This window comes from Macaca thibetana, chromosome 1, assembly GCF_024542745.1.
Source record: "Macaca thibetana thibetana isolate TM-01 chromosome 1, ASM2454274v1, whole genome shotgun sequence".
Taxonomy (NCBI): domain Eukaryota; kingdom Metazoa; phylum Chordata; class Mammalia; order Primates; family Cercopithecidae; genus Macaca; species Macaca thibetana.
The window spans coordinates 119,215,167-119,234,197 of NC_065578.1; the positions used below are offsets into that span (position 1 = coordinate 119,215,167).

General features: G+C 40.3%; 1 protein-coding gene across 3 annotated transcripts in view; it reads right to left on the reverse strand.

Annotated features, from left to right (window-relative positions):
* Positions 1 to 19,031, reverse strand: part of NOTCH2 (notch receptor 2) — a 189,870-nt gene that overhangs the window by 74,660 nt on the left and 96,179 nt on the right. For 2 of the 3 annotated variants that reach the window (XM_050749316.1, XM_050749307.1), the window contains exons 3-5: positions 18,434 to 18,693; positions 10,706 to 11,041; positions 568 to 690 (exon numbers count right to left, since the gene is read on the reverse strand). In XM_050749316.1, coding sequence (XP_050605273.1) covers positions 568 to 690; positions 10,706 to 11,041; positions 18,434 to 18,693 — 719 coding nt within the window. Of the gene's footprint in view, positions 1 to 567; positions 691 to 3,086; positions 10,437 to 10,705; positions 11,042 to 18,433; positions 18,694 to 19,031 lie in introns of those variants that run through there. The other variant, XM_050749326.1, reaches the window with a different exon arrangement.

The window sequence follows — 19,031 nt, forward strand, 5'->3', positions numbered from 1 at the left end:
AAAAATCTATTTTTGTCCTGTGTGCAAAAAGGGATAGAAGAAAAAAACAAATGTAGGATGCATATCATAAAAATAATGTCATTAAGAGTACCTGCCCAACACTTTGCCTAGTTATAGGACATGACATTAAGATGGAACAGATCTCTGTCCATGAACAAATAAGCTCTGAACTCTTGTAGCCTGTACAATTTATTTTAGCATTTCAGGAAATTTTTCCTCTTTAATATTTATTAAGCATCAACTACGTTCCAGGTAATGTCCTGCTTTTCCCAGATAATAAGCTTAGAGTGTAGCAGTAATGCTCTTCTCTCCTATCTGCCACAGCATCTAGCATGGTGCTGAGTTCAGAGTTGCTGATAATACCTGTGAAAATATGTCTTTGAGTGAACATAGGAGAATGTATGAGGTTAGTACAATAAGCAAAGATCTAGCATGGAGATCCTGCTCAGTTCACATACTGGTTCCAGAGCAGGCCTAAGATTTTTGTTACTGATATTTTAAAAAAACAGTCTGCCTCTGGTCACCAATCCATACCCCATTCTGGCGGATTCTCCACACTGTACATACCTGTCCATTGCGGGGGGCAGCGGCAGTTGTAAGTGTTGACCCCATCCACACAAACCCCTCCATTCTGACACCTGTGGTTAGGGCAGTCATCAATATTCCTCTCACAGGTGCTCCCTTCAAAACCTGGTAAATAAAGAACAAAACAAAATGGTGAAATCTCATACAGAAGAAATGACCTGCTCTGTTCCCACAGAACATGGTTATTAGAATAGACCCACTTCATGACTTCAGTTCAACAGCTGCTCACCCAGGACTCACCATATGAAAAATCCCCAATTCTCTGTCTTCTCTGGCCTCAAGCATAGCTAGACAGTGAAAGTGATTCATTGTGCCAATGGCATGCCTTCATAGTTACCTCACAAGTATTTCAAAATGTTTTCATGAAATAAAATCCCAGGGATGATAAATGTCTACTTGGGACAGAGATATTCAAGGGTTCTGAAAAAACAGGGTATTAGATTTTCCAAAGCTCCATGCCAGACTAATGGGAAGAACAGATAAAATATTACCTAATTAACTTTAAGTTCCTTTTATTTTTTTTCTTTGAATGATTGCTAGGAGGCCTCCAAGCCAGGTGGGGAAGGGAGTGGAGGAGGATATAGGAAAAACACTGAACTTAAAGTATGAAGACATGGGTCAGTCCCAATCTCACCACCTGCAAGCTATTCGTACATGGTAAGCTAAAGCACCACATCAGCTTCCTCACCTGTAAAAAATGAGGCTAATTCCACTTGCCTATCCTGTCTTTCTAATTATAAGTGCCACATCATGAATTAAGTGCTATACAAATGTTAAAAGGTATCTGAAAATTGGGTGGCATTATTACTAATTAAGCTTACCAGCACTTCAAATTCATCAGCCTCTTCTCTAAACTTATAGCATTGCTTCCTTCCCCTTGACTTTTTCTTTTATGAAAAATGAAACTAGTACACCACACTTCACTCTAACTGCCCACAGTGTGGTCCTTTGTAGTTTATATGTTGGGCCTCTTCCTTTCTCTTTCCTTGCTACCAAACTCCTGAGCTAATTAAATAGAAGACTACCAGCTTCTATTATAAATATTCTCCTATTTGAAATATAGTATGATTACATATTTGGCTTCCTCAAAATATCCCTTAAGGTTCCGCTCTCTCACTCAAAATACTTACTGGGCCTTACATTAGGCACTGGTGATACAGCAGTGAGTCCTTGCTTTTGTGGCATTTACAGCCTGGTGAGTGGGACACACATCAATCACACTTTGCTTTATTCCTCACCATAAGTTATTGTGACATTCTACATCTGCTCTGCTACATTGGAACATGGCTGATTTCTCTTAATACAATGGCAGTCATATAAATAAGTATAAACTGAGTGACCAAAAACATTAGTCAAAAATCACTCCAGGGAAGACAGAAATCATTGAAGGCTTTATTGAAGGAAATTATATTTCTCTAAGTATTTGGTACTCAGTCCATTCAAGCAGATGAATCACTAAGGAAGCCTGAAAGAGACTATGAAAATATACTCAAATTTCAAAAATGTATATTACTCATATTTCATATTACTCATACAGAAATATAAGTCTTACAAATAGACTAATGAGCCAGAAAATGATGAGCCATTGAAGCCCACCCCTACAGAATCTATAGGATCTACTAGGTCCTTGAATAAGAACTAGGTTCAGAGTTGCTGCCCAATAATACCTGTGAAAATATGTCCTTGAGTGAACATAGGACCAGCCCCTAGTCTGAGGCTCTTGATGAAGACATTCTTTGGAAAATTTAAAGACATAGTTTTAGATTGTTGGGAAAAATGGGGCCCTGGCCTACAACTGCTAAACTTGACAGGTCTGGTGGTGTACTAAAATGTCAATGATCATCCTCTCCCTAACTCGATCTCTCTGATGAGCAACACTAAATACAGTTGACTAGGGTGTCAGGGAGGTAGTAAAGCCCTTGTAGCTAAACTATAAGGAATAGAAACTGTGACTCTAACTTTATAGTAGCCAATGTTACAACTAACTGAATTCACCAACCACAGACAAATTAAGAAAGCAGAAGCATTTCAGCAGAACCACAACAGAAAAGAAATAAAGTGTTTTCTTTTTACAACTGATTGACTATTGTTGAGGTACTTCTTCCCTGTCAATAGGTAGGTAGGTAGGTAAGAGGGGAGGTAGGTAAGACAGCTATTTCATGGCTAAAAGCATGGCTTCTGGGGCCAAACTGTCTAGGCTCAACTCTCAGCATTGCCATGCAATAGCTGGGTGAACATGAGCAAGATACTTAAACTTTCTTGGGGAATTAACAGGACCTACCTTAAATGGTTTTGTAAAGATTAAATGAATTAGATAAAAACAGCACTTAATTCAACAAATGGTCCTGGGACAACTAAATATCCCACATGCAAGAGAATGAAGTTAGACTCCCTCCTCGCACGTAAAAATTAACTCAAAATGGATCAGAGACCTAAAGGTAGGTGGCAAAATTATAAATCACTTACAAATAGTAAATCTTCGTAATGTGGGACAAGCAAACTTTTCACAAATATGACAGAGAGCACAAGCAACAAAAGAAAAAATAAATTGTATTTCATGAAGTTAAAAACATTTGGGCTGAAAAGGATATTATCAAGAAAGTGAAAAGACAGCATACAGAATGACAGAAAATTCTGCAAATCATATTATCTGATAAGAGACTTGCATTTAGGATATATTTTTAAAAACTATTACAGTTCAATATTAAAAAGATAAACCAATTATAAAGTAGGTAAAAGATCTGAACAGACATTCTCCAAAGAAGATACATGATGACTAATAAGTATATGAAAAGATGTTGAAAATCATCAACCATCAGTGAAATGTAAATCAAGACCACAATGAGATACACACTTCACATTATGGATGAATATAATAAAAAAGACAGACAATAACAAGTGTTGATGAGGATGTGGAGAAACTGGAATTCTCATATACTGCTGCTTGGAATGTAAAATAACGTACCCACTTCAGAATAGTCTGACAGTTCCTGAAAAGGTTAAACAGCATTACCATCTGACGCAGCAATTCTGCTCCTAGGTATATACCCAAGAAATATGAATATATGTGTCCACCAAAAAATTATACAAAAATGTTCATAACAGAATTATTGATAATACTCAAAAAGTAGAAGCAACTCAAATGTCAATCAACTGATGACGGATAAATAAAATGATAAAATGTGGTAAATCTATATGATAAAATATTATTCAGCCATGAAAAGGAATGGAGTACTGATATATGCTACCACATCAATGAACTTTGAAAACCTCATGCTAAGTGAAAGAAACTGTGACAAATTACTACATACTGCATGTTTCCATTTGTATGAAATGTCCAGAAGAGGCAAATAGAGACAGAAAGTAGACCAGTAGTTGCCTAGGGCTGGGAGGGAGTTAGGAGGAATGGAGAGTAATTGATAATGGGTAAAGGGTTTCTTTTGATGTATAAAAATATTCTATAATTGATTGTGGTGATGGTTACTCCTATCTACAAATCTACTAAAAGTACTGAATTGTGTACTTTTTTAAAAAGTAAATTGTATGGTATATAAACTCAAATCTATTATATTGTATATAAATCTCAAAGCTATTGTATTAAGGGAAAAAGCACTAAACACACTGCCTTACACATATTAGCTAATATTATTATTTGTCAGTAGTATTACAGCATCCCTTAGAGATTGTCTACTCTAATCCTTTTATGTTACAGATGAGGAAGTTGAGAGCCAGATGGCTGACTTGCCCAAGATTAAATAGCTAGTAAGTAGGAATAAGTACTGAACCAGAAACTTTACCGAATTGCAGTCTATACGTTTTCTGGGATCCCAGAGTTCCCTTTTGACAATGTAAAATACAAACTTAGGTCAAAAGTTCCCATGTCTGAGAAAACCCAAGCCAAATCAGTTCTCCTCCAAAATTAAGACAGGATTTATGTTTTAAAAATAGAGATACGGAATTCTCTTTGGAAAGATCTACCAAATTCTTGTAGGAAACAGTCTACCCAAAGTAGGGGAAAGACTATATGAAAAGTTACAAGGCACTTCTTAAAAATATATCTTAAGTTTTTAGGGAAAGGTAAACAGACAAGTTTCCAGACCCGTGGGTGGAATGGGTGTAGCAGATTCACCGAGAGGCTCACAGGGCCATACTAAAGGGAGTCTACTGTTTAAAGCCAATTCACATCCTTAAAAGGTCAAATGGAGAGAAATTAAACTTGGGAGAAGCATTTTAAGACTGTGCTGTAACAAAACCACGGGCCACTTAACTGATTAATGATGGCAATGAGGGCAGGGACCAGAAAAGAGTCTTTCGAATATGTCATCCCCACACACAACAGCAACTTTCAGGGAAACACCCTTATCTTTCCATTTTCAGACCCTGGGAGGTGTAAGGGTAGAAAGGCTAGGTAGAGAAGAAGAAAAAGTGAGCAGAAAGGAGATGAGATGACACAACCAGGATTCTCCAAAGCTGGGCTCAAAGTCCTCAAGAAAAGCTCCCATGAACAAGGAAGAAAGAGTGAAGAAAAAAAACAGGGATACCTGGAACTGGACAAAGGTAAAAAGATAAAAGGATACTTTTTTTTTCCCCCAGAAGAAGTCTGTCACAAAAGCAAACCTGCAAATATACAATCAGTGTAACACCCAAGAAAATGACATATGCAGCTGGGCATGGTGCCTCATGCCTGGAATCCCAGCACTTTGAGAGGCCAAGGCGGGTGGATCACCTGAGATCAGGAGCTCAAGGCCAACCTGACTAACATGGTGAAACCCCATCTCTACTAAAAATACAAAAATTAGCCAGGTGTGGTGGCAGGCACCTGTAGTCCCAGCTACTTGGGAGGCTGAGACATGAGAATAGCTTGAACCCGGGAGGTGGAGGTTGCAGTGAGCTGAGATTGTGCCACTGCACTCCAGCGTGGGCGACAGAGCAAGGCTCTGTCTCAAAAAAAAAAAAAAAAAGAAAGAAAGAAAACAGAATGACACACGCCCCCATGTGTGAGAACGCAAGAGGGAATCCCTGACCTGTCCCTATCCAACCAGTTTTCTTGGCATACACTTTCCATTCTCTGAATGAGCCCAGATTAACTCACTGACCCCTGTGCCTGTGCCACGCATCTCCCACCCCATCACCTGCACAGGCTCGCTGTTCCCACCTACTTCCCTTCATATCTTCCTATTGACCTCCACTTTTTTCTAACGTTGTCACCAAAGAAGTCAAAGAAATAAATCGGAGGATTCAAAGACAATAATTTCGGTACATTTTAAAAAATTGTAGAATATAGGAATTCTCATCTCTGTTTACCACGTTCAATTCATTCATTTTTCAAGTTTTCATTGATGCACCATTTTATGACAGGCACTATGCTGACGCTGGGGACTAGGGCAGGGAGTTAAAATGAGAGCGCCTACTTGGAAAGATGAACAGATAAATAATCACCGTGATAAGTGCTGTGCTAGAGATATGCAGATGTCAAAAGACCTTAGAAGGTCTCCAATCCACTTGGAGGGTAGGGAATATAGAAGACATTTCAGTGAAATAGGGCGTCTTTGACAAATCACTAAGAATAAGTTCTATATAAAAAAGGGGAAGAGGGTGATAGAAAGCTGAGGAGGCAGCATAGGCAAGAACATCCAGCATGAGAGAACAGTGACAGACATCAGGAACACCTTTCAGGAACATCAGGTAAAACGGACTTAGGGCCCAAGTCAAAGGAGCTAAAATAATACACCCTGGAAAGTGGTATGATCATTTCTGCATCTGCTCCAGAGAAACCTGCCAAAATATGATTAGCGTAATACCCAAGAGAACGTCACATTCCCCATGTGTGAAAATGCAAGAGGGAATTATTTCTAATAGTTCTTAAGCTCAGCAACAACAGAGTAGACACAAAAGCCACAGAATGTGCTTAGGCTTTACTTTAATGATATAGGGATATCACATATCATCAGCCTGTGGAGTATAGAGGTGGTTTACAAAGGATAAACCTTCATTGTTTGGAAAGGAAAGATCAGAGAACTCTTTATGAAGTTTAAACAAAATCAGAGGAATAAAGAAATGTGGGAAAGAAAGAAAAAAAGAAAGTACATTGAGGACAGTCCAATCCAACTGTGAACTCATAAGGGACAGCCAGTAAATTCAAAACAGCCTACTGTTTTCTGATTACTTGTGCTACTTTATTAAAATTGCCACAAACACAAAACTAGTCTACCTCTTTCTCTCCTCATTATTGGCCCTAACCCAAAAATAGTGGGAGTAAATGATTTAATCATTTATTTTCATGCTCCATTTTGTTCTTAAAATTACTGTGGTTGGTGCCCCTCCTTTAGCTTCTACTGAAGACTTTACATAATGAAAGTTCATGAAGTGTCTGGATTATTAACAGTTACTTATCCAAAAAGATGAGACATGGTTCATTGATTTGATTCTATTAGTTCTCTCTTGGAGATATTTTTCTCCTCCCTCTGTGAAGAAACATTTCTTTCTGTGTCATACAGGATGAGTCATTTTTGTAGTTTTAATTCCCTCTTGAGTCCTACAATAATATTAAAATACTCACAGTGACTACAATATCCTTTGCAGGAAAAGAATTGTAACTTAACCATTTAAATACAGTCACTAAGTTATGTGGCATTCACTGACTCAGAGTTGAAAAAGACTCCAAAATTCTTATCCAGTATTATTTGAGTATACAAGGACAAAAGGAGAGGCCAAACTAAGTCTAGGATGCACAATACAAAGAAGAAAATGAGAAGACCAAAGTTACAGTCTCAATACTATGACATGATACTAAACCATACAGTCAGTCAGCCAATATATATTTGCGGGCCTAGTATATACTGGGCACTGTTTGTAGGTGTTTGGAATACAACAGTAAACAAAAACAAAGATCCTAGTTTTCATTCTGGAGAGGGTAAGAGGCAGTAGAATTTGGAAAAGACAGACAATAAACAATAGACATAATGAAGTAAATTATATAGTATAAATTATATAGTAAGAAGATAAGAGCTACAGAAAAAGAAAACAAAAAGTAGACCAGGGTTAGTAATTAAGGGGGTGGGGGACAGTTACAATTTTAAATAGGGTGGTTAGAGTAACCCTCAATTAGAAGTGCCAAGACGTGAAATGCAGTGGAAGCAACCATTTGAGAGTTGCATGATACTTTAACAAGCTACTTTGCCTTCTGCTGACTTTGTTTCCCCATTTTTAGAACTGAAATAATAATTCTCATTAAATAAGGGTGCTATTTACATTGAGATAGTGACTATTACTCTAAGTAACATTTTAGTTTCCTGACAAGCATGGAAAGCAACTGAATGAAGGGCAATGGAAGGAAGGGCACTGCATTATGAAAGGGACTTTTTAAAAGAAAACCATCTCTAGGCACCATTTCCCTTTGCGGAAATAAAGTGAATACTTTCTGAACTCCACCTGGGACACATGAACAATGAGCATGAAATCTTACAAACTGTATAAATAACATTTATTCACAGTGTCACTGCATCATCTATTGTTTTGAATTCTCTTTAAATTTCCTTCTATACATTTATCCAAAGTTGAAGTCATCTGTTTTAGATTATGGGACCCTGAAAAGCAAGAACTAGTCTATGTAACTACTTTTAAACATCTGCACAATGCCATACACACACACACACACACACACACACACACACGTTGACATGTAACAAGTACTATTTGATTATAATTAGGAGTGTCTTGGTTTTCTCACAACATGAACATGTATTTTTAACCCAAACAGCTTAAAGCATTTAACGAAAAGTTTTACACACCTACAAAGTGCTTTTAGGAAGCAGATGTGCAGTGCAGTGTGGCACAGTAAGATGCACAAAGCAAAGGCTTTGAAAATAAACTGCCTGGGTTTCAGGACCCAGCCTAACCACATATTAGCTGTACAACTTTGGGTGAATCACTTAACATCTCCAAACTTCAGTTACTTTATGTGGGAAGACTTGAAACATAATACCTGCTCCCAAGATTTTTGTGTAATTGAGCTAATAAGCATGGAAGTACCTGGCACAGTTCCTGAGCCACCAAAAAAATGTTAAGTTTTCTCTTCATCAAATCTCCCCATTCCCACCCCTCATACTAATCTCCCCTCCCACACCCACACACACACACACACACCCCCCATCAGTGAGTAAATTAAGTGTCTTGCGTTAAACTACAAGCAGAGAATAGAATAATAGACAGCCAAGATTTCCTTACTCTATTTCACTAGCCCTGGCAGCCTCTCAGTGCGGAATCCTTGGTTATTTCCTTTCTCAAGGAGGAGATACTATTCTAGTTTGACAGATCCTTTCCTGGACACACTCTCAGAATTCCCTAAGGTTCTTATCATGGCTAATGGATAACAATGCAGAGGCTATGGGAGTGAATAATCACTCTCTCTCAGCTAAAAACTTCCTTTATTGACTTCTCTAACTTCCCGTCAACATCTTGCTGCCAAATCAACCTCTTGTTCTAGGCAATTATTAAAAGCAATTTTCTTGAAACTGAAAAACACATTAAGCCTTCAACAATAAATCACACTAACATCAATTACTAGCCAATTAGATTACTAGAGTATCAGCCTCAGACAATATTTGCAATATTGAAATATTTTCAAAATAAAGTTGTTTACATTTCTGTTTCTGTCTTTAACCCTTAAAATGCAAACAAATACAGGAGTGAAGACAGATGTATTTTAGTTATTTCTTTTCTACAAGATAAAGTGGATAGTAATATTATGTTAAGAAAACACTTATTTAGTATCTAGAATGATAGCATTATCTATTATTTATTAAAAGAGAAACTAAAAGTAATACAATTAAATGCTTGTTCTTGTGACTTAGTTAAATAATATAAAGTTTTCATTTCAATTATGTGGCAATGCTTTGTATAGCTGTATTCCAAAAACATAGCACGGTGCCTAGAACATAGCAGGCAGTCAATACATTTTTACCAAATGAAATGAATAAATTACCAGTTGATTTTATACTGAGGACCAATCTATGACCTTTAATCCCTCCAAAATAAAACACAAAATCCCATTATATGTGAACCATATCCACAATACCAGAATCTAAGATTCCCACTCTGAAAGAGTAACTAGAACAACTTCTTTTTGAGGCAATTCTGCTTACTTAGCACATTATTCCCCCCTACAGTTTTCCTTCTTTTGTTTTTGTACTAAGGATATTTGTATAAAAACAGGATCTTTGTTGCTTAGTAATTCATCTGCTCCAGCTGCTTGTATTCTGTTCCCAATCAAAATTCTTGGTTTTCAGCCTCCTCATGGTTTTTATAAGGAGTTGAATGAATTGGCCAGGATTGTTCCTTTCTCCCTCTCCATGGAACACCAGGCCCCAAGCTCCCCGACACTGCTCCTCTTTTTGTTTCTATCTTTGGGTTGTGTGCGTACTCTAGAACACTTTTATCAGTGAAGAGTGTATCAAAGTATTGTGCCATATATAGCCTCTCATATATCATCTATCAGCTCATCAAAAAGTGCTCACTGATTAACAGAGGACTCCCTCCTCAGTTTCAGAATTCTCTAGCTTTAAGTTAGGGGAGGGTTACACCAAAGTCAGAGAGGGTACATGGGAGCGGGTTGTGAAGGCCAGTAGCCCAGAGAAAATCAAGGGCAGCTGGGTGCTTTTAGGTGGATAACAAAGAATTACACCATCAAAAGCAAAAGCACATACGAAAGTTGATCACCTACTGTTAATGTCAATTCAGTTTAAAGCACTTTATTAACCACACATACATATTTTCCAGTGTCTAATTCTCATCGTGTTCTTTTTCATTCCAGACTTGCCTGTCTCTTTCCCAGAGCTCTGTTCCTCTTATTTCTCACTGTTTCTACAAAAGGGACAATAAACAATTTTCTAGCCACTCATCATCATAAACCCTGACATGCTAAATTACCCCCTGCTCAGTTTATGGACCACAGTGGGCCCATAAAACTCCTCCCTCACTAGCAACCCACCCTACACAAAATTCTCACTTCCCTTTTTCCTTGCTTTAGGAAGCTTCCTTAAAAAAAGCAATTGAGCCACACCCACTACCTCCTGTGCTAGGGGTTTGTCCCCTAATCCTGGGACACTAGGGAGCTCCTTACCTGGAAGACAGTTGCACTCAAAAGTGAAGTCACCAGTCTGCCGACAGGTGCCTCCGTTGACACAAGGCGAGGGTGCACAGGGCACATACAAGCTGTCACAGTGCTGGCCTGTGAAGCCCTGAGGGCACTGGCACTGATAGGAACCAGGCAGGTTGAGGCAGGTGCCACCATGCTGGCAGTGTCCTGGAATGTCACACTCATTGACATCAGTCTCACACTTTTGCCCTGTGAAGCCTGTGAGGCATTTGCAGGAGAACTGATTGGCCACAGTGGTACAGGTACTTCCATTTGCACAGGGATGAGACAGGCAGGCATCAGTCCATTGGCACTCCTTACCTAAAGGAAGGATAACAAAACTCAGTGCTGGCCACAGAAATAGGAGATGGTCCCATCCTCAATACCGCATTGACATCAGGGAGCTCTTGCATGGAGAAGACGTCAACTCTTTGCATTTTACAAAAGGCTAAATCAGAGCCTCCTCAAGGTCATCTGACACAGAGCCCTCTCCAGTAACTCTCCAAGGGCCTCAGCAGAGACACAAGGACTCAGTAGGTGTAGCACCTGGAGGCAACTGTAGGTTAGTCACATTGAAGCCCAACCCTGCAGGATACTATCAGCAATAGGAGTCTGGATCCATCTACTCTCTCAGAGCTCACTGTCTTTGCATATGCTGCTCCTCTGAGTATCAACTTCTGGGTCAGGTGCCATGGCTCATACCTGTAATCCTAGCACTTTGGGAGGCCGAAGCAGACAGATCATGAGGTAAGGAGTTCAAGACCAGCCTGGCCAATATGGTGAAACCCTGCCTCTACTAAAAATACAAAAATTAGCTGGGCATGGTGGCGCGCACCTGTAATCCCAGCTACTCGGAAGGCTGAGGCAGAAGAATCACTTGAACCAGGGAGGCGGAGGTTGCAGTGAGCTGAGATTATACCACTGCACTCCAGCCTGGGCAACACAGAGAGATTCTGTCACAAAAAAAAAAAAAAAAGAAAAAGAAATATCAACTTCCCTTCTGTTTTCCTAGTGAACTCTTACTTATCTTGGCAACTCTGCTCTAAAGTTCCAACCTCTGTAAAGTCATCCTTAGTGCTCCCCACACACATACACACATGCGCAAACACAGATACACCGAGTTTGCTGTTTCCTTCTATTATACCACCTGCCACACTGGCAGGGTTGGGTCTCCATGGTATGCTCTCAAATCATGTCTGTTGAATGGATAAAATATATCGATATTTTCCACAAAATATAGTTACTAAGTAGACCTCTGGTGATAGAAACAAGTGAATACTATTTCTGTTTCCTCTAAATGTAACATACACATATATTCTGGGAAACATTTTATTAATTGTGGCCTTGCTATAAATATCACTTGATGTGTTTGAAAATGATGAAGGACCTCTGGGTCCCTATATAGCAAATGAAATAGCCATCAGGAGGACAGAGGTCTAGAAAGTATTCTGTGGACTTTCTCAAGTAGGCAAGTACCAGCAGCAGTAGCAGGAAGACTTTGACGGGTTGAAAACTAAATCACGATGCCAGGGGAAGCAAAGCAGATTATTTGAGGTAGAAAGAAAAAGAGAAAAAAATATGCTCACAGAACTAGAAAATTTGATATGTATATGGCTGGCTTTTTGTTTTCATTAGTCTAAGTCTTTTATTATTTAAACTACAGAGATGAGAACTCCTTGAATTTGTTAATACTCCAATTGATTGTCTGGGAAAGTATCTAAATCTCTGACCCCACAGAAAGGTAAATGGGAGACACAAGAGTTTTTCCATAAGGGAAAAAGATGTGACATGTGACATATGAGCACAGAAAAGTGTTCTCTGCCTATCAAGAAATGTCAAATCAAAGGAGAAAAGTGTAACACAAATTTAGGCACAGCATATATATCTCAGGGAGCTAAGACAGAAAATGAAGGAACTGCAATTCTTCCTGTCTTTCCACTCATGCCACTAAGAGACACTTACAGTGGAGAAGAGATATAAATGCTCACTTCTGGCAAGTGTGATTTTCAGAGTGATGCCCACAACTGAAACAGAAAGATCCCTGGGCCAGAAGTGGTGGCTGACGCCTGTAATCCCAGCACTTTGGGAGGCTGAGGTGGGCAGATCACTTGCGGTTAGGAGTTTGAGACCAGGCTGGCCAACATGGTGAAACACCACCTCTTTTAAAAATACAAAAATTAGCCAGGCTTCACGTCACATGCCTGTAATCCCAGCTACTTAGGAGGCTGAGGCACTAGAATCACTTGAACCTAAGAGATGGAGGTTGCAGTGAGCAGAGACTATGCCACTGTACTGAGCAACAGAGTGAGACAGGGAAGGGAAGGGAAGGGAAAGGGAAAGGGAAGGGGAAGCGGAAAGGGAAGGGGAAGAGGAACAGGAAGGGAAGGGAACAGAACCCTGAATTTGGTTTCCATATATATTATGTATAAGCACTAACTTGCTGCCTCTGCTTCTTCATCTCTGAGTGGAGATGAGCTAGTAAGGTCTCACTGAGCTATAGAGCTATCACAAAGACCAAAAGGATGACCTTGATCTGTGATGATTCCTAAAGTGATAGATAAAAGTAGTAAATGTATAAAAGATGATCAGAATTGGCCGGGTGAGGTGGCTCACACCTGTAATCCCAGCACTTTGGGAGGCTGAGGTGGATCACGAGGTCAGGAGATCGAGACCATCCTGGCTAATACGGTGAAACCCCGTCTCTACTAAAAATACAAAAATTAGCCGGGCGTGGTGGCGGGCACCTGTAGTCCCAGCTACTCAGGAGGTTGAGGCAGGAGAATGGCGTGAACCCGAGAGGTGGAGCTCGCAGTGAGCACACATGGTGCCACTGCATTCCAGCCTGGGTGACAGAGCGAGACTCCGTCTCAAAAAAAAAAAAAGATCAGAATCTTGCAGAACACACCAAGAAGAGATCCTTTTTAACAGCAAAGGAAGAAGTTTTAATCTGGGGACTATTTCAGAGTGGCATTTTAATTATGAAGAAGGCATTAGTGTCATTTCCACTAGTCAAAATTAAAATATTTTAAATAGGTATGTGTGCCCCCACTTTGCTTCATAATAGCAAAACAACTCAAAACTGACTATCAGGAAGAAATTATTCTTATAACCACCAAATATTTTCAACGACTTACATCATCAATGCTATCATCGTCATGATGGAGATAATGGATCATCCTAACTACCCTCTACCCCACCAACACATTTTGATGAATGATACGGTTTGGCTGTGTCCCCACCCAAATCTTAACTTGAATTGTATCTCCCAGAATTCCCACGTGTTGTGGGAGGGACCCAGGGGGAGGTAACTGAATCATGGGGGCCAGTCTTTCCTGTGCTATTCTCATGATAGTGAATAAGTCTCATAAGATCTGATGGGTTTATCAGGGGTTCCACTTTTGCTTCTTCCTAATTTTCTCTTGCCACCACCATGAAAGAAGTGCCTTCTGCCTCCCACCATAATTCTGAGGCCTCCCCAGCCATGTGGAATTGAAAGTCCAATTAAACCTCTTTTCTTCCCAGTCTCAGGTATATCTTTATCAGCAGCATGAAAGTGGACTAATACAGTAAATTGGTACCGAGAGTGGGTTTTTTTGCCAGAGTGCCAGCTATCCTGAGGGAAACTTTGGAGGGAACCAGCTTCTAGATGGTAGATCTTTTGTCCCTACACCCAGGTTGGATGACTGATTTGCACATCAGGACTGCTACGGACCTCCACCAGAGTTTCCTCTGGCTTTGACCTGCCCAGGCATAGTTCACCACCTTTCAGGTCCTAACATTTGTGCTCATGCTCCACCTTCCCAGTGAAGAAAATAAGATGGGCCGGTGCAAGGCTGACCTGGCTACTGCCACTGCAGAGTGCCCAATTTGCCAGCAGCAGAAACCAACACTGCGCCTTTGATACAGCACTATTCCTCGGGGTCATCAGCCAGCTACCTGGTGGCAGGTTGATTACATTGGACCTCTTCCATCATGAAAAGGGCAGATGTCTGTCCTTACTGGAATAGACACTTACTCTGGATATGGGTTGGCCTATCCTGATGCAATACTTCTGCCAAGACTACCATCCCCGGACTCATGGAATGCCTTATCCACCGTCATGGTATTCCACACAGCATTGCCTCTGACCAAGGCACTCACTTTATGGCTAAAGAAGTACAGCAGTGGGCTCATGCTCATGGAATTCACTGGTCTTACCATGTTCCCCAACATCCTGAGGCAGAACGGTAGAATGGCCTTTTGCAGTCACAATTACAGTGCCAACAAGGTGAGAATACTTTGCACGGTTGGGGCAAAGTTCTCAAGAAGGCTGTGTATGCTCTGAATCAGCGTCCAATATATGGTACTGTTTCTCCCATAGTCAGGATTCAGAGATCCAGGAATCAAGGGGTGGAAATGGAAGTGGCACCACTCACCATCACCCTTAGTGATCCACTAGCAAAATGTTTGCTTCCTGTTCCCGCAACATTAAGTTCTGCGGGCCTAGAGGTCTTAGTTCCAGAGGGAAGAACGCTGCCACCAGGGAGACAAAACAACAATTCCATTAAACTGGTAGTTAAGATTGCCGCCAGGACACTTTGGGTTCCTCCGACCTTTAAGTAAACAGGTTAAGAAGGGCGTTACAGTGTTGGCTGGGCTATCAAGGCTATCAAGACCCAGGCTATTAAGATGAAATCAGTCTACTACTCCACAATGGAGGTAAGAAAGAGTATTCATGGAATACAGGAGATCCATTAGGGTGTCTCTTAGTATTATCATGCCCTCTGATTAAGGTCAATGGGAAATTACAACAGCCCAATCCAGGCAGGACTACAAATGGTCCAGATCCCTCAGGAACGAAGGTTTGGGACTCTCCACCAGGGGAAAAAAAAAACCACAACCTGCTGAGGTGCTTGCTGAAGGCAAAAGGAATACGAAATGGGCAGAAGAAGGCAGTCATCAATACCAGTTACTACCATGTGACCAGCTGCAGAAACAAGGACTGTAATTGTCCTCAGTATTTCCTCCTTCTTTTATTAAAACATATCTGTGCTAGTACACACTTGTACTAAGAAAGTCTCTTCATTTTATTTCCTTTCTCCTTTATCATGTGACATAAGATTTACTGACTTCATGTAAGCATTTAAGTATTGTTAACTTTATGTAAAGAGTATTTCAGTTGGGGATTGGTACGTTTTCGGATGTACGAAGAATAGTTGTACTACACGAAGAATAGTTGTACTACATTAGGTGTAATTATGACCTAATTATTGTCTTTATTTGAAGATCATGTATGATCTCAGGAGAGGTGTATGGGTTCAAGTTGACAAGGGGTAGACTTGTGGTGGTTAAAACTGAGTCTGTCAACTTGATTGAATTGAAGGATACAAAGTATTGATCTTGGGTGTGTCTGAGAGAGTGTTGCTAAAGGAGATTAACATTTGAGTCAGTGGGCTGGGAAAGGCAGACCCACCCTTAATCTGGATGGGCACCAGCTGATCATCTGTCAGCAAATATAAAGCAGGCAGAAAAACGTGAAAAAGTGAGACTCGCCTAGCCTCCCAGTCTACATCTTTTTCCCGTGCTGGATGTTCCCCGCCCTCAAATATCGAACTCCAAGTTCTTCGGTTTTGGAACTCAGACTGGCTCTCCTTGCTCCTCAGCTTGCAGACAGCCTATTGTGGGACCTTGTGATCATGTGAGTTAATACTTAATAAACTCCCCTTTTTTAATATATATATATATATATATAAAAAAATATGTAAATATATATAGAATATATATAATATATATATAAAATATATATATTAAGATTGCCACCAAGACACTTTGGGTTGGAATATATATACATACATATACATTCCATTAGCTCCACCCCTCTAGAGAACCCCAATACAATGAAAAATTAATATAACAGTATGCTACACTAACTAATCCAGTATAGTTTTCTGAGTACATTTTTCACTTTTTGCTTATTGCATTTATAGAACTCTTGGTTTAGTGCTTAAAGCAGGAGAAAAAATGAAGAATGCTTCTCCTTTTCTCATCTAATTTAATAAACACTTTTGAATAAGGTTAAAAATCCACCTAGAAAAACCCACAATCTATTCAGGTGAGAGATGCGCAAAAAAAATTACAACAAAATGTGATGCATAAAAATAGTATAACTTAGAGACCATTTGCCTAAAGGAATCATGAAAGGGTCACTAAGACACAGTTTTAAATAACATTGGACAATCACCAGTTGTAGAAAGGGCATTCCAGGCAAAAGGGTGTGTAACTGTATGGAAGCAATAATAAGTACAACATTTTCTGGAAATAAGGAGAATTTGGTGTGACTAGGCCTAGATGCTTGTGGGGAGGTCAGGTTACAAAAAGATGTAAAGTCTAGGCTGTAAAGAGCTATGGAAGCCATGTAAAAGAGTTTGCAGTTTATTCTGTGGATGATGAAAAAACATTAGACATTGTAAGCAGGAGAGATTGTTGGAACATTTGCATTTATAATTAAAGATGTAGTAATATCATGGGTGAATGAGATGGGGAGAGAAAAAAGGCAAGAAAACGTATTCAGAAACTACTTCAGAACTCCAGGTGAGAGATAACATGGCCCTCTACTACAGGGTAGCAGAGGAAATGGGAGGAATAGATAGGTGAGAGGTAATTCAGAGGTTGGCTTGGGTGACTGAGTTGAAGTGAGGTAAGAACAAGCGACAGGGAGTTTCTAGCATGGATATTTGGGATGTACATTGTTGCTACGTATTTCTATCAACATGGAGAGCTGAAAGTACCTGGAGAATATCTCCAAGGAGAACATGCAAAGGATAGCTAGACACATGAGCCTGAATGTCAGGGTTGGGTGAAGCTAAGGGAATGATGGTGAGATTCATCAGCAACTGATGAAGACAGTGGCAGTGGAGGTGAATAAAGACAGTGAAATTCCCTAGGGAGAGCTGTGATGTGGCTCAAAAGAGGGCACAAAACAGTGCTCCAGGGAGCACAAACATTTAATGGATAAGAACAAAGCAATGAAGAAGCAAAAGGAACAGTGCCCTGAATGTCTAGGGAGGGAGATTTCTAAAAGCAAATAGTCAATAACATTAGTAACTTTTCCTCTGGTGACAGTGTAGTTATTTCTTTTAGTGAAGTAAATTCTGATTCCCCATCCTGGTATACTTTTTTTTTTTTTTTTTTTTTTTGAGACAGAGTCTCACTCTGTCACCCAGATTGGAGTGCAGTGGTGCAATCATAGCTCACTGCAGCCTCAAACTCCTGGGCTCAAGCAATTCTCCCACTTCAGCCTCCCAAGTAGTTAGGACTACAGGTGCATACCACAAGTGGCTAATTTTGTTTTATTTTTATTCTTGTTTTTTCTTTGTAGAGATGGGGTCTTGCTATGTTTCCCAGGCTGGTCTCAAACCTCTAGCCTCAAGTGATCCTCCTGCCTTGGCCTGCCAAAGTGCTGGGATTGCAGGTGTGTGCTACCACACCTGGCCCTGACATATATACTTTAAGCTGTCAAAGTATTTGGTCCTTTTTCTTTCTCTTTCTCTGCCCCTTGAAACTCTTAAAAGGAAGTTAGGGATAGTTGTCTGGAACATCCCAGTTCCTTACCAAAATGTTAAATGTGCACCAGAGCTGGGGGACACTTAAGAGCCAAACACCATGATCTAAAAGATGCTAAATAAAGGTATCTGCTGAAGGCAGGAAAGCACTGGCTTTGGTCTCATTAGTTACCTGTAAACCCAACTTGGCAGGTGCACTCATAGGTATCTCGGCTGAGCATATGGCATGTGCCGCCATTCAGGCATGGGCGAGACACAAAGCATGGGTGAGATGTCGAGTACTGGCAGTCCTCTCCGGTGAACCCTGAGGCACATCGGCACGTGGCTTTCCCCAGCATGGCCTGGGCCACACAAGTCCCACCATTCTGGCAGCGGTTCTTCTCACAGGGGTCTCGATGTTGACAATATTCTCCCAAGAAGCCCTCTGGACATCTATATGGAAAAGAGAAAAGTCCATTAAAACACCTGACTTCTTGTAAGTACAAAAAAATTACAGTAATACAATACAGTCCAATCAAGAAAGCATGAGATTGTGAATCAACAGACCTACAAGTACCACCTATAAAACTTCTTCCCTTTAGAAGAAGGAGTCCTTAGAGAACTTAACTTAACAACATATTCCCATGCCCTTTTGAGTCTGAGCAGGTGATAGAATACCAGGTGTATGGTCTAGCAGGGACTGCCATGACCAGTCAACATGACCCTTATTCAAAGGCAAAATGCACCACAGCTTTTTTTCATGTGTGCACAGGCTGGGATGGTGTAACAGC